Raw genomic sequence first — 16,197 nt, forward strand, 5'->3', positions numbered from 1 at the left:
TTGAGATACCGACGATCGAATCTCGGGCAAGTAACATACCGATGACAAAGGGAACAACGTATGTTGTTATGCGGTCTGACCGATAAAGATCTTCGTAGAATATGTCAGAGCCAATATGAGCATCCAGGTTCCGCTATTGGTTATTGACCGGAGACGTGTCTCGGTCATGTCTACATAGTTCTCGAACCCGTAGGATCCGCACGCTTAAAGTTTTGATGACAGTTATATTATGAGTTTATATGTTTTGATGTACCGAAGATTGTTCGGAGTCCCGGATGTGATCACGGACATGACGAGGAGTCTCGAAATGGTCGAGACATGAAGATTGATATATTGGAAGCCTATGTTTGGATATCGAAAATGTTTCGGGTGAAATCGGAATTTTACCGGAGTACCGGGAGGTTACCGGAACCCCCCGGGGGCTTAATGGGCCATAGTGGGCCTTAGTGGAAGAGAGGAGAGGCAGCCAGGGCAAGGCCGCGCGCCCCTCCCCCCTAGTCTCAATAGGACAAGGAGAGGGGGGCGGCGCCCCCCTTTCCTTCCTCTCTCCCTCCTCTTTCCCCCTCCACTCCTAGTCCAACAAGGAAAAGGGAGGGAGTCCTACTCCCGGTGGGAGTAGGACTCCTCCTGGCGCACCCCTCCTGGCCGGCCGCACCTCTCCCCCTTGCTCCTTTATATACGGGGGCAGGGGGCACCCTAGAGACACAACAATTGATCGTCTGATCTTTTAGCCGTGTGCGGTGCCCCCCTCCACCATAGTCCACCTCGATAATACTGTAGCGGTGCTTAGGCGAAGCCCTGCGTCGGTAGAACATCATCATCGTCACCACGCCGTCATGCTGACGAAACTCTCCCTCAACACTCGGCTGGATCGGAGTTCGAGGGACGTCATCGGGCTGAACGCGTGCTGAACTCGGAGGTGCCGTACGTTCGGTACTTGATCGGTCGGATCGTGAAGACGTACGACTACATCAACCGCGTTGTGCTAACGCTTCCGCTTTCGGTCTACGAGGGTACGTAGACAACACTCTCCCCTCTCGTTGCTATGCATCACCATGATCTTGCGTGTGCGTAGGAATTTTTTTAAAATTACTACGTTCCCCAACACAAGTAGTATCTCTACTTGGTGTGGAATTTTTGGCTAGCAAAGATGGGGGGCAAGCACCACATGTTGAAGGATCTATGCAATATAACTTCTATGTGAATATGAACAAACATAAATCATTACGTTGTCTTCCTTGTCCAACGTCAACAATTTTGGCATATAATATTTTGATGGGGGCTCACAATCACAAAAGATTTCCAAGATAGTGTATTTGCATGTGAAAGTTCTCTTCCTTCTACTAATCATTCATGAATTGCTTGTATGACCAATATTGTGATTGTCAAGCTTCAAAAGATTTCACTTTCTAAACCCAATGTGAAGCTACCACTAGGCATGATATAATTTCAACTTCATGATTATTCAATTCATTCAACAATTTACTCATAGGATATAAGTGAAGCACAAGAGTAAATGACAAGCTACTCCAGAAAGATATAAGTGAAGATCAAGCGAGTAGTTAAGTAAATGGGTAGCTAATTGGGGACTCTCTCTTATTTAAAACTTTTAGATCTAAGTATTTTATTAAAACAACAAGCAAAATGAAAATAAAATGACATTTCAAGGATAGAACAACTCATGTGAAGAAGCAAAAACTTAGGATCAACCGATACTAACCGATAATAGTTGATGAAGAAAGGTGGGATGCCTACCGGGGCATCCCCAAGCTTAGATGCTTGAGACTTCTTGAAATATTATCTTGGTATGCCTTGGGCATCCCCAAGCTTGAGCTTTTGTGTCTCCTTAATTACTTTTATATCACGTTTTCCCTAAATCTTAAAAACTTCATTCACACAAAACTCAACAAGAACTCGTGAGATAAGTTAGTATAAACCAATGCAAAAACCTTATCATTCTCTACTGTAGAAAATCACTAAAATTATTATTCAACATTGCATACTAAATGCCTCTGCATATTTAATACTTCTATCCTCAAATAGAATCATTAAACAAGCAAACATATGCAAACAATGCAAACATAACATCAATCTGCCAAAACAGTACAGTCTGTAAAGAATGCAAGAGTATCAATACTTCTTTAACTCCAAAAATTATGAAAATTTACCACACTGTAGAAAATTTATCAGAGCTTACTGTGCAAAAAATTTCAACATTTTATAACATTCTGACTTTTCTAGGGAATTTTAGCAACAGTGGTAAACTTTCTGTTTTGAAACAGCAACATGTATACTTGCAAAACAAGCATGGTGAAGGCTATCATTGACATTTTTATTGAAATGAAAGATGCAAAACATTATTCTAAATAACAAAAAGCAAACCAAAACAAAATAAAATGATGCTCCAAGCAAAACTCATATCATGTGACGAATAAAAATATAGCCTTAAGTGAGGTTACCGATAATGTTGAAGACTAAAGAGGGGATGCCTTTCGGGGCATCCCCAAGCTTAGTTGCTCGGATCTTCCTTGGATATTAACTTGGGGGTGACTTCGGCATCCCCAAGCTTAGGGTCTTATCACTCCTTATTCTCCTCATATCGATATCTCATCCAAAACTTCAAAACTTCAATCACACAAAACTTAACGGAACTTCGTGAGATAGGTTAGTATGATAAAGAGCAAACCATTCACTTTGGTACTGTCAAAGACAAGATTCATAATTGTTCTCACACAATGCCTACTGTAGCATATCATTTCCATAATTTATATTGAGCAATATAAGCCATAGAAACTAGAAAACAAGCAAACTATGCATGGAAAACAGAATCTGTCAAAAACAGAACAATCTGTAGTAATCTGTACTCAAACCATACTTCTGCTACTCCAAAAATTCTGAATAACTAGGACAACGTAGGAAATTTGTATATCTATCTTCTGTAAAAAAATCAGAATTTTTCCACGTTCCAGTAAAATATAAGAATTTCTGCACTGGATGCAAAAGTTTCTGTTTTTGCACAGAATCAAGTCAACTATCATCCACACTATCCCAAAGGCTTTACTTGCACTTTATTGAAACAAAAGCTATAAAACATGATTACTACAGTATCATAATCATGTGAACACACAAAAACAGTAGGTAAAAGTGTTGGGTTGTCTCCCAACAAGCGCTTTTCTTTTATGCCTTTTAGCTAGGCATGATGATTTTAATGATGCTCACATAAAAGTAAAGAATTGAAACACAATGGGAGCATCATGAAACACATGGCAATCACATTTAAGCCTAACCCACTTCCTATGCATAGGGATTTCGTGAGCAAACAATCTACGGGAGCAAAAATCAACTAGCATAGAAAGGCAAAACAAGCATAACTTCAATATTTTCAACACATAGAGAGGAAACTCGATATTATTGCAATACCTACAAGAAAATGTTCCTCTCTCATAATAATTTTCAGTAGCATCATGAATGAATTCAACAATATAGTTATCAAATAAATCATTCTTTTCATGATGTATAAGCATAGAAAATTTGTTACTCTCCACATAAGCAAATTTATTCTCATCAATAGTAGTGGGAGCAAACTGAACAAAATAACTATCATGGGAGTGAAAATTAAAATCATGATGACAAGTTTCATGGTTATCATTATTCTTTATAGCATACATGTCATCACCATAATCATCATAGATAGCAACTTTGTTATCATAGTCAATTCAAGCCTCATCCAAAATGGTGGATTCATCACTAAATAAAGTCATGACCTCTCCGAATCCACTTTCATCATTATAATCATCATAAATAGGAGGCATGCAATCATTATAACAAATTTGCATATCAAATCTTGGGGGACTAAAAATATCATCTTCATCAAATATAGCATCCCCAAGTGTATGGCTTTGCATATCGTTAGCATCATGGATATTCAAAGAGTTCATACCAACAACTTTGCAATCATGCTCATCATTTATACCAAACATTATATTGAATTTTTTTTCTATCAATTGAACACAATTTTCCTTTCCATCATTTTCATGAAAGACATTATAAAGATGAATAATATGATGCAACCTCAATTTCCTTTTTTTATAGTTTTCTTTTACGAACCAAACTAGTGATAAAACAAGAAACTAAAAGATTCGATTGCAACATCTAAAGATATACCTTCAAGCACTCACCTCCCCCACAACGGCGCCAGAAAAGTGCTTCGTTGACGAGGTGTGAGTCACGCTTACCTAGCCTCCCCGGCAACGGCGCCAGAAAAGAGCTTGATGTCTACTACGCAACTTTATTCTTGTAGACACGTGTTGGGCCTCCAAGCGCAGAAAATACTGTTGAATAGTGATGTTTTTGTTTGAGAGACACCATAAGCATGGGACGGCCTCACTCCTTTGCTTGTCCGCCGCTGCAGTGACTTCACCATTATGCTAGTCTGCCGCTGTCTATCAGACTTTCTCGTTGGCCCCATCCCCATGTATATTCCACCTCACTCGCAACCGTGTGAGGCGTTGCCGCCATGAAAGCTGGCAAAATGGACAAAAATAACCCAAAGGCAAAAGTAAGTTAAATTAGAAAATAAACTCTCAGCAAAACTATTTCACAGAAATAACCCTTTCAGGCAGCGTCCAACGCGTATGCGCTATGCCCCACAGTGTAGTTCCTAACGCGTAGGCGCCACTTGAAAGGGGTTAGATTTGCGAAATACTTTTGTCAAGAGTTTATTTTTTAAATTTGTTTCGTCTTTGGATTATTTTTGTCCATTTTGCCATGAAAACCTAGCTGCCGCATTGGGGAAATATCTGGTACTCCCACCCCTAGGATGCTCCCAGGGCTCCAAAACTCTGTAGCACATTGACGCAACATCAAAGTATGTTGTCAAAAAATTTAAAACGTAGCTTGAGAAACATAAATGAAAATTTTGACAGTAAATAGTATGCAATTTATGTTGGGCTTTAGATTAGGCCCATTATTACTGATGTCCATTTTGTCATTTTTGTATCTCGAGCAATGTTTTAAATTTTGATTTGAATTTTTCTAACATCATACATTGATGTTGTGCAATGTGCTGGATTTTTTTCAGAATATTTTACCATTTTAAAATGTGCTACCGAGTTTGGAGCACCGGGAACACCCTAGAGATGGAAGTACTAGATATTTCCCCGTGCCGCATTGGTGACGGCAGATTAGTGGTGCATCCGGAGATGACCATTGTTTGTGGATCTGGCGGTGACGGTATCGGTATTGTGCCGGTGGCGCTGGACATGGCGGCGGACATGTTTCGCATCACAAAGATTATGAAATTATAAAGGGCTTGCACTTCGGGTACCTCGGAACAAATGACGACGGAAATTAGATAAAGGGTAACTGTCGTGCACAGTTTTAATCCGTCTGTATAATTTTTTCTAACTCGCCAAGCGAGGCCTTAATCTCGCCGCTTTGTCGGTTCCATCCACAGATATATACGGTAAGAAAGTAGGAAACGACACACCTGATACGGACAGTCTGAACAGTTAGCCGCCGTGCCCAAGAAAGTAGGAAACCTACCTCGGAGTCTCATTCGCTCGGATGATCAGAAATGTCTGCACCTCGACTATCGAATTATCGATGGAAGCTCCATGACAAAATTTCATTCACTAAAACAAGGAAGAAGCGGCTGTTTAAAACTATTTACCGCACACGCAAACAGAAACTGTGATGGATGCACTACGGTTTAACCGCCCAACTAACCATCTTTGGGTTACAAAACCGAGGAAACGAGGCTGAGTTAACATCCCCAGTTTAACCAACATGCATAGCAATTGCTGTTCGTCGGGCTCTATATAAACACGATGGATCAACCAATATCCTCACAACCACAAATATAATTGCAGCTGATTTGCAAGCAGCCTGACAGACATGGCTAACATGAAGCTACTAGCCGTGCTTGCTCTCGTGCAGCTCCTGTCACGCCTCCACGTCCATCGCGTCTCCGCGTCCGTGGACATGCCGACAGCGACCAGCGGCGGCAGCTGCCACGTTAGTGGATACCTGCCGGGCCAATCCGGCAACTGCAACCCGGATCACGGCTCCACCTGCTGCGTCAACGGACACCGGTACCCGCAGTACAAGTGCTCGCCCCCTGTGTTGGCTGAGACCCCGGCGATCCTGACTATAAACAGCTTCGAAGAAGGTGGAGATGGGGGCGGCAAATCATTCTGCGACAACCGCTACCACAAGGACAGCGAGCTGGTGGTGGCGCTGTCCACGGGATGGCTCCGCCTGGACGGCACGAACAGGTGCAACAAGATGATCCGTATCAATGGGAACGGGCAGTCCGTGACGGCCAAGGTCGTTGACGAGTGCGACTCGGTGTACGGCTGCGACAAGGAGCACAACTTCGAGCCGCCGTGCCCAAACAACGACGTGGACGCGTCGCCGGCCGTTTGGAAGGCTCTGGGCCTCAACGGGAACATTGGAGAGTTCAAGGTCACTTGGTCTGATGTGTGAGCACAAATATGTACGGGACAGTTCGCTCCTTAGTCCTCACTTGTTATATTATATGCAGCTGCCGTAGGGGTGTGTGCGCGCGCGCAGTGCTACCGTTGGTGGCGCGGAGTTGCTGCTATTTAAATAAGTCACTGTTCACATGTACTCGTATTTGCTATTTTCCCAAGTTTATGTATTTGCCTTGTTTGGGTGATATATTTTGCTCCTTCCATTCACAAATATAAGCTGTTTTCAGATATTTCATTCAGTATAGAATACATACAGATTAAAATGAATGAATAAACACACTAAAATGTGTCTACATACATCTGATTCAGAAAAAAATATATTAAAACATCTTATACTCATTAATTGGCCCTTAAACCCTCCACCTCCATCGACGGGTTTCACACCCTAAGTGGCTAAAAGTTAGTAGAGGGCTTCGTCTTCATTGACATGCATTATACTAATGATAGTCATGTGTTTCTAGGGCATAGTTTTAAATACCGAACCATGCAAAATAGTGTTCAGCTCTTCAAATAAGCTATAGCCGGCTATTTCATAATTTTATTAGACAATTGTACATAAATCCAGTTAGCGGTAGCGTGCTCAAACTGCTACAGCGGGCTATATCCAGCTATTTAAAACTCTGATCACCGGTGAGTTTCTAGGTATTAAGAAAATAGAATATTTCCAAAACTATACATTAAGAAAAAGTGAAAAATAAAAAATATGTTAAAAACCATAAAAGAAAAACGAACAAAAAATAAAATGGAAAAAGAACAATAAAGGCAAAAAGAATAAGAAAAGCCTCGAACTCTCGCATAGGTCGGCCAAGGCACGCAGACCCCTGCACACGTAGTAAACACTAGCACCGAAGACATGCGGCGCACACCGCGCCCGTGACTTATTCGAAAGATGTTTTCATATTCTGCACCCATGCATGGTGGGAGGGGATCATATTTTGCACCAGAAAACAAAAGAAGCCAGGAATAAGAATAGTTAGAAAACATAAAAAAAAAAGCTGGCTGCAATCCCTTCGATGGTCCATATTTTGGCTGTGTTCGGCAGCCCTCCACTCCTCGGTCACCGAGCGGAGCGGGCGGAGCATCCTTTTAGCCGCTCCATAAATTAGAACTAGCTGCCGCTCTGCTCCGGAACGGAGTCGCGGAGCCGGAGGGAGTCCGAACGGGCTCTTTATATATGTGTTTTTCTATTTCTGTTTGTAACTATGCCATTATTAGGCTAATTACAAGTCATGTCGTTTGTTAACCACGGAGCACAAGGTAAACTGAAATATATTTTAAAATTGGCATTGTTGGCTGTTAGCAAAGCTGATAGTGTAGGCGTGTAGCATGTGACTGATATTTGTGTCTCAAAGAGAACAATGGGCAGGACTGATCTATATAATTGGATTCCAACACTGAAACATAAGCAAGAGGAGAAATAACAGGATATCACAGGTTTGAAAACTGAAACCGTAGTATTCGCTGAGCTGATACTGTAGAAGTGCCTTCTCTATATTTAACAAAATAAACGGATGTAAAGTGAAGAAACAACCATGTTTCTCCACAACAAAATATATGAATGTAAATAGACACTGAGTTGGCAGAGCCAACAAAAATATCAAAAAACAGACAATCTTCAGTTCAACTTCCATCTTTCCAACCTGAAAACATAGTTTCTTAGAGAAACGATACAGTACAAAGGTATCAAAAGAAAAAAAATATTTTTTATTCAACGCTATCTTAAATTTTGTTTCCTTATTTGACACTGAAAAATTATTTCTTTTCTATCTAACAACAAGTCTAATTTTTGTGCCTTTTATGACACTTTCATTCATTTTAAGCCTAAATACAGACGCGGCATCAATGCAAGGGCAGAGCAGCACATACACACGCACGCGCACACACATCAGCACACAGCATGCAGCACACTCACAGGCAGCAGCACACACGCATGCAACACACACACACACACACACGCAGCAGCAGCACACAGGCATGCTACAGTGCGCACACACACTTACATGCACAGTAGCAAACACACATGCAGCCGCACACACGCACGCGCGCGCACACAGCAGTAGCACACATGCGCACGCACGCGCGCACACACACGCAACATCACACAGGCGCGCACAAAAACATACCAAATAAGGGTAAAAGGGTCTTTTTATGTGTCATTTAGGCTTAAGATGGACATAAGTGTTATAAAAGGCATAAAATTTAGACTCGTTGTTAGATAGGGAAGAAATTATTTGTCGATGTCAAATAGGGTATAAAATTTAGACACGGTGTTAAATAAGGAATTCTCTCAAAAAATTAAGCATGATAATTTGTACACCGCTGTATTTTAATCCTGGGTAATGGATGATTACTATTTATGCTGTAATGATCAACATGAACCTGAAAGTTGGTCCACCAGCATGCCGAGGAACATGACTACAGCAATCTCATCATTCAACCAATCGCGTAATGTCAAAGCGTCAAATTCATCAGTAAAAAAAAATCATTGTGTTACGAACGCACACTTACTGTAATTGTTTCATATTCATTTCACGCAGGATAATGGTGTGGAATGTATGACATGTTAGTGAACAATGCATCAGAGAAAGTGCATACCGTCCGTCTGTGATATGGATTTTGTGCCTGTTCATGTACACAGCCAGAAAGCGGTAATACATTCGGATAACAGTGGTCAATCCGACAACATCTGGATATGTAGAACGGAGAGAACCAATTAATACTTTGATAGACAACAAAAGAAGTTGTGATAAAAGTACCGTTCACACATATATAGCACTCCCTTCGTCCCATAATGTAAGACGTTTTTTTGACACTGTGAGTACGAAACTGTGCGCTCACTTATTATATGCACCTAGCTTGTGGTGTATTCGATGCTACTCTTTGAGGTGGAGTTGCCCCTAATTAAATAAGCTACTGTTCACATGTATTTCATATTTTCTAAAGTTCATGTATTTGCCCTATTTCGGTCCTATATGCACCGTTATATATTTCTCTTGAACTTTTGCGGTGAAAAGCGAATTGTGTTCGCTTGTTTGAACAGTCACTACTACAGATAGATTAACTAGTCATTAATTTGCCCTTAAACCCTCCACCAACGAGTTTGATGCCCTTAACTGGATTTAGTAGAGGGCTCATCTTCATTGACCAACAATATTGGCACATGTTCCTGCTTCTGACGGGTGTGTTTCTTGGTAGTAGAAAATTACATCATTTCAAATAACAATACATCAAGGAAATGATAGTGAAATAGACAGATATAAAGGGAAAACCCAAAAAGAAACGAAAAAAGGAAAACAGGAAAAGGAAAAGAAAAAAACGCCTCAAACCCCTGCATAGGCCGCACAAGGCTGGTACACCCCTCCACGCACGTTCGAAACATGGTCTATATGGGCTGACAAACGAGGACATCGAGAGTAAATACTCTGGAGCGTTGATGTTCAATCATTTCTAGTGACCCTAGTAAAAGAGAAAAGTGGTCTCGATGGAAAATCTAATAACATTTGTAGTTAGAAAAGGATAGTGGGAGGTGTGTGTATTAGATGGAGTAGATCCTGATTTGCAAAGCCTGAAGAACAGTAGAAAAACTTTCATAGATTTACCTCATTGAGGTTAAAAAGTGACTCATTGTCCCAATTGATACGCGGGGTGTGGGGTAATATATTTCAACTGCACACTAGTAGAAAACATGGCTTTGGTCCAGGCCTGGCCAGCCCATTAGTCCCGGTTCAATCACAAACCGGGACCCATGGGGGCATAGGTCCCGGTTCGTGAGCCCAGGGGGCCGGCCGTGCCTCGCGGGGCATTGGTCCCGGTTCATCTGTCCCTTTGGTCCCGGTTCCCGCCACGAACCGGGACCAATGGGTTGTTCGTGGCTGGAACCAGGACTAATAGTCCCGGTTCGTGGCCAACACGAACCGGGACTAATGAGGTGCCTATATGTACCCCCTCGCCCGCGAGCAGAGCACTCCACTGCTCTGTTTTTTCTGGCCGGCAAGGGGAGAGCTTTGTGGTGCTCTAGCTCACCTCCTATGCACATGAGGTGTTCGATGAAATGCCCGAGCCACACTACTTAAGCTTTCTCCTCTCCAAGCTCGACCTTCAAGCTCCAATTTCCACAAAATTTGTCTAGGTTTAGCGGTCTGTCACGTCCCGTCCCCGTCTTCACCGCCGTCGATCGCCCGCACCGATCTCGTCGCCGGCACCACCGTGGTGAGCCTCTTGTTCTTATCTTCTTTCTAAAAAAAATTCTTACTTGTATGATTTAGATAGATACTTGTATAATTTTCTTACTTTTATTATTGTTTGTTATTATATAGTGCGATGGTTTTGGTATCCGCCCCGTCGGCCCTCGTCCTGTCTATGATTCGGATGTGGTATATATTATATTTTATAACTATTTGGTTCATTTATTGTTTATGACAAATATACCGACCCTATTGTAGAGAGGTTAAATTTAGTTGAAGAAGAAAACAATTACTTGAAGGAAAAATTAAAAAAAATTGAGGAGGAGAAGATGATATTGGAGTTGCATGTTGCGGATGTCGTCGATGATCACAAGATCAAGATGGATGCAATGCGCTTGAATATTAGAAAGATTACAAAATATGCCATTCATACCGATGCTTGTTATCATTATGCCGTTGGATCAATTGTTACCTTGGTTACGATTATGATCGCATTTGTTGCTGCATTGAAATGTTTTAGATAGTTTCAATGCTCCTATAATACCACGGTTGAAACGTCTGTTCAGAAACAAAGAGCATGCCAAGTTGATGCGATGGCACAGAGAGGACCGTAAGAAAGACGGGATGTTGAGAGCACCCGCTGACGGGTCGCAGCGGAGAAAAATCAAGAGAAAGTACTGGGAGGAGTTTGCAGGCGACTCAAGGAACGTATGGTTTGGTTTAAGCATGGATGGCATTAATCCTTTTGGGGAGCAGAGCAGCAACCACAACACCTGGCCCGTGACTCTATGTATCTATAACCTTCCTCCTTGGTTGTGCATGAAGCGGAAGTTCATTATGATGCCAGTTCTCATCCAAGGCCCTAAGCAACCCGGCAACGACATTGATGTGTACCTAAGGCCATTAGTTGAAGAACTTTTACAGCTGTGGAATGGAAACGGTGTACGCGTGTGGAATGAGCACAGACAGCAGGAATTTGACCTGCATGCGTTGCTGTTTGTAACCATCAATGATTGGCCTGCTCTTAGTAACCTTTCAGGACAGACAAACAAGGGATACCACACATGCATGCATTGTTTAGATGACACCGAAAGTATATACCTCTACAAATGTAGGAAGAATGTGTACCTGGGGCATCGTCGATTTCTTCCGACCAACCATCAATGTCGAAACAAAGGCAAGAATTTCAAAGGCGAGGCAGATCACCGGAAGAAGCCCACCATGCGTACTGGTGATCACATACTTGCTATGGTCAATGCTGTAAAATTAATCTTTGGAAAGGGTCCCGACGGACTATCTATTTCGAATGACGCTGAGGGACGCGCACCCATGTGGAAGAAGGAATCTATATTTTGGGACCTACCCTAGTGGAAAGACCTAGAGGTCCGCTCTTCAATTGACGTGATGCACGTGACGAAGAACCTTTGCATGAACCTGCTAGGCTTCTTGGGCGTGTATGGGAAGACAAAAGATACATCGGAGGCACGGGAGGACCTGCAACGTTTGCACGAAAAAGACGGCATGCCTCCAAAGCAGTATGAAGGTCCTGCCAGCTATGCTCTTACGAAAGAAGAGAAGGAAATCTTCTTTGAATGCCTGCTCAGTATGAAGGTCCCGTCTGGCTTCTCGTCGAATATAAAGGTTATAATAAATATGCCAGAGAAAAAGTTCCAGAACCTAAAGTCTCATGATTGCCACGTGATTATGCCGCAACTGCTTCCGGTTGCATTGAGGGGGCTTCTACCGGAAAACGTTCGATTAGCCATTGTGAAGCTATGTGCATTCCTCAATGCAATCTCTCAGAAGGTGATCGGTCCAGAAATCCTACCAAGGTTAAGGAGTGATGTGGCGCAATGTCTTGTCAGTTTTGAGCTGGTGTTCCCACCATCGTTCTTCAATATCATGACGCACGTCCTAGTTCATCTAGTCAACGAGATTGTCATTCTGCGCCCTATATTTCTACACAATATGTTCTGCTTTGAGAGGTTCATGGGAGTCCTAAAGAAATATGTCCATAACCGCGCTAGGCCAGAATGAAGCATCTCCATGGGCCATCAAACAGAGGATGTCATTGGGTTTTGTGTTGACTTCATTCCTGGCCTTAAGAAGATTGGTCTCCCTCAATCGCGGTATGAGGGGAGGCTGACTGGAAAAGGCACGCTAGGAGGGGACTCAATAATATGTAGGGACGAGCATTCTTGGTCTCAAGCACACTACACAGTTCTACAGAACTCTACCTTGGTGACCGCGTGATACGTCTCCAACGTATCTATAATTTTTGATTGTTCCATGCTGTTTTATTATCAATCTTGGATGTTTTATAATCATTTTATATCATTTTTTTGGTACTAACCTATTGACATAGTGCCAAGTGTCAGTTGTTGTTTTTTGCATGTTTTTTACATCGCAGGAAATCAATATCAGACGGAGTCCAAATGCAACGAAACTTCACGGAGATTTTTTATGGACCAGAAGGAAGACATTGGGCCCTGGTTGCACCTGGGGGAGTCCCGAGGAGGGGACAACCCACCAGGGTGTGCCAGGAGGCCCAGGCGCGCCCTGGTGGGTTGTGCCCACCTCGGGTGCCCCCTGGACCGCCTCTTTGCTCTATAAATACCCCCAAAATACCAGAACCCTAGGGGAGTCGACGAAATATTCATCCAGCTGCCGCAGAGTCCAGAACCACCAGATCCAATTAGACACCATCTCAGATTACCCTGGTCATCCTATTTTTCAGAATTTTGGAGTTAAAGAAGTATTCGAAAGTATCAGATTGCTACAGACTGTTCTGTTTTGAAAGATTCTGTTTTCTTTGTGTTGTGTGCTTATTTTGATGGCTCTATGGTTTTCTTTGATGATTTTTTGCCATAGAAAAGTTGGAATACAGTAGATATAATACAAAAACAAAATATGAATTGGTTTGATACAGTACTTATAGTAGTGGTTTGCTTTCTTATACTAACGGATCTCATGAAGGTTTTGTTGAGTTTTATGTGATTGAAGTTTTCAAGTTTTGGGTTATCTTATGATGGATGAAGGAAGGATGGAAGATCCTAAGCTTGGGGATGCCCCGGCATCCCAAGCTATTATCCAAAAATGAGCAACCAACTAAGCTTGGGGATGCCCCCGAGTGGCATCCCCGCTTTCTTCCAACAACTATCGGTATTTTACTCGAAGCTATATTTTTATTCGTCACATGATATGTGTTTTGCTTGGAGCGTCTTGTATGATATGAGTCTTTGCTTGTTTTATTTTGTGTCTTAAGTCATCAATCCTTGCTGGACACACTTATTTGAGAGAGCCAAACATTATGCCATGACTTGTTAGAATTGCTCTATGTGCTTCACTTAAATCTTTTATGTGCTAGGACTTGCTCTAGTGCTTCACTTATATCTTTTTGAGCACGGTGTGCTTAGTATTTTTGAAGAAATTATCTCTTGCTTGACTTAGATTTATTTGAGAGTTAGTAAAATTTTGAAGAAATTCTCTCTTGCTTCACTTAAATTATTTTGAGAGAAAGAAAATTTTTATGCTCATGGTCTTCACTATTTGTTTGAGCTTATGAAAAGAAACACATGAAAATTAGTCCCAAAGTGATAGATATCCAAGAAGGATAAAGTAAAACTTTCATGAAGAACATTGGACAAAATAAACTTGATTTTTAGTAATAGTTTTGAGATATGATGATGTGATATGTGAGTTATGTTGATGAGTAATTATGCTTTAGTAAGAATATTGGTGTTAAGGTTTGTGATTCCCTATGCATGCACGAAAGTCAATAGTCATGCAATGAAATTTATATCCTACTTGTGGTGCATTATTCGGTGTTAATTATGCTTAATGCTTGCTTATGAGATTATTCGTTTCTTGGATGGTCGCTTCTCAATCTTTTTGCTAGCCTTCATTTTGCACCAAGTATGATCTCTACTTGTGCATCCAAAATCCTTTAAACCAGTTTTGCCACATGAGTCCACTATATCTACCTATATGTGGTATTCTTTTGCCGTTCTAAGAAAATTTGTATGTGCCATCTCTAATTTTCAAAATAAACTTCTCTTTTGTGTGTTTGTTTCGCTCGCGGAACGGTAACGGGTGGCTAATATTTTCCATGCTGGATGTGTTATTCTCACGATGAGTGTTTATTCACTTGTCATTGCACGAGAGTAAGGCAAAGATTTTAGGGATGCCCAGTCCCAAAATGCAAAAATGAATTTACTTTATGTTGTCAAATAATAAATTCCTTGGTAAGTGTTGGTATGGAGGGCAACCGTGGATACGGCTAGCCATGGAAAGTGAAAGAATGGTGGAAAAAGGAATAAACTTTATTTTTTGTTTGGGAACCGCCTGTGGCATATCTAGCATGGAAAGTGTTCGGAAGTCTAAGTCGTTTTTGTTGGTGGGATGGATACACCTCCCAAAATGTTTTTACCTCTAATTTTTTGCTTTGAGCTCTAGCACCTCTACAAATCCCTACTTCCCTCTGCGAAGGGCCTTTCTTTTACTTTATGCAATTTTTATTTTTGAATTTGAGTCTCCATCTTCTCTTACAAAAACACCAACTAAGAGGCAATGTGATCGTACTTAAGTATTGGGTGTAGCTAATATTCGAGTGTGTTTCATGAATGGATCAATGTTTGAGCATGATGGGCTAGGGATAACTTATTTTAGCGTTGATATTTTGAAAGACATGGTTGCTTGTTGATATGCTTGAGTATCTAAATTAGTATGTCAAAACTAGACTATTGCTTTGAATCACATAAAAGTCCAAATGTCCATGCTATAAAGAAAAGAATATGATATGACATGATAAATAGCACTCCACATCAAAAATTCTGTTTCTATCACTTACCTACTCGAGGACGAGTAGGAGTTAAGCTTGGGGATGCTGATACGTCTCCAACGTATCTATAATTTTTGATTGTTCCATGCTATTTTATTATCAATCTTGGATGTTTTATAATCATTTTATATCATTTTTTGGTACTAACCTATTGACATAGTGCCAAGTGCCAGTTGCTGTTTTTGCATGTTTTTTACATCGCAGGAAATCAATATCAGACGGGGTCCAAATGCAACGAAACTTCACGGAGATTTTTTATGGACCAGAAGGAAGATATTGGGCCCCGGTTGCACCTGGGGGAAGTCCCGAGGAGAGGACAGCCCACCAGGGCGCGCCAGGAGGCCCAGGCGCGCCCTGGTGGGTTGTGCCCACCTCGGGTGCCCCCCGGACCGCCTCTTTGCTCTATAAATACCCCAAAAATACAAGAACCCTAGGGGAGTCGACGAAATATTCATCCAGCCGCCGCAGAGTCCAGAACCACCAGATCCAATCTAGACACCATCTCGGATGGGGTTCACCACCTCCATTGGTGCCTCTCCAATGATGCATGAGTAGTTCTTTGTAGACCTTCAGGTCCGTAGTTAGAGCTACATGGCTTTCTCTCTCTCGCTGAATTCTCAATACAATGGTCTCTTGGAGATCCATATGATGTAACTCTTTTTGCGGTGTGTTTGTTGGG

At 41.7% G+C, this 16,197-nt stretch overlaps 1 protein-coding gene across 1 annotated transcript; it reads left to right on the forward strand.

Moving 5' to 3' along the window:
• Nucleotides 1–5,895: 5,895 nt before the first annotated feature.
• Nucleotides 5,896–6,486, forward strand: LOC123120991 (putative ripening-related protein 4). The gene has a single exon (XM_044540947.1). It carries the CDS (start codon nucleotides 5,896–5,898, stop codon nucleotides 6,484–6,486), a length of 591 nt encoding a protein of 196 aa, XP_044396882.1.
• The last annotated feature ends 9,711 nt before the right edge of the window (nucleotides 6,487–16,197 follow it).

Source organism: Triticum aestivum, chromosome 5D (assembly GCF_018294505.1).
Source record: "Triticum aestivum cultivar Chinese Spring chromosome 5D, IWGSC CS RefSeq v2.1, whole genome shotgun sequence".
NCBI lineage: Eukaryota > Viridiplantae > Streptophyta > Magnoliopsida > Poales > Poaceae > Triticum > Triticum aestivum.

Bases quoted from the DNA above. Each gene is read 5' to 3' on its own strand.
- LOC123120991 (XM_044540947.1), top strand. From the start codon at position 5,896: ATGGCTAACATGAAGCTACTAGCCGTGCTTGCTCTCGTGCAGCTCCTG.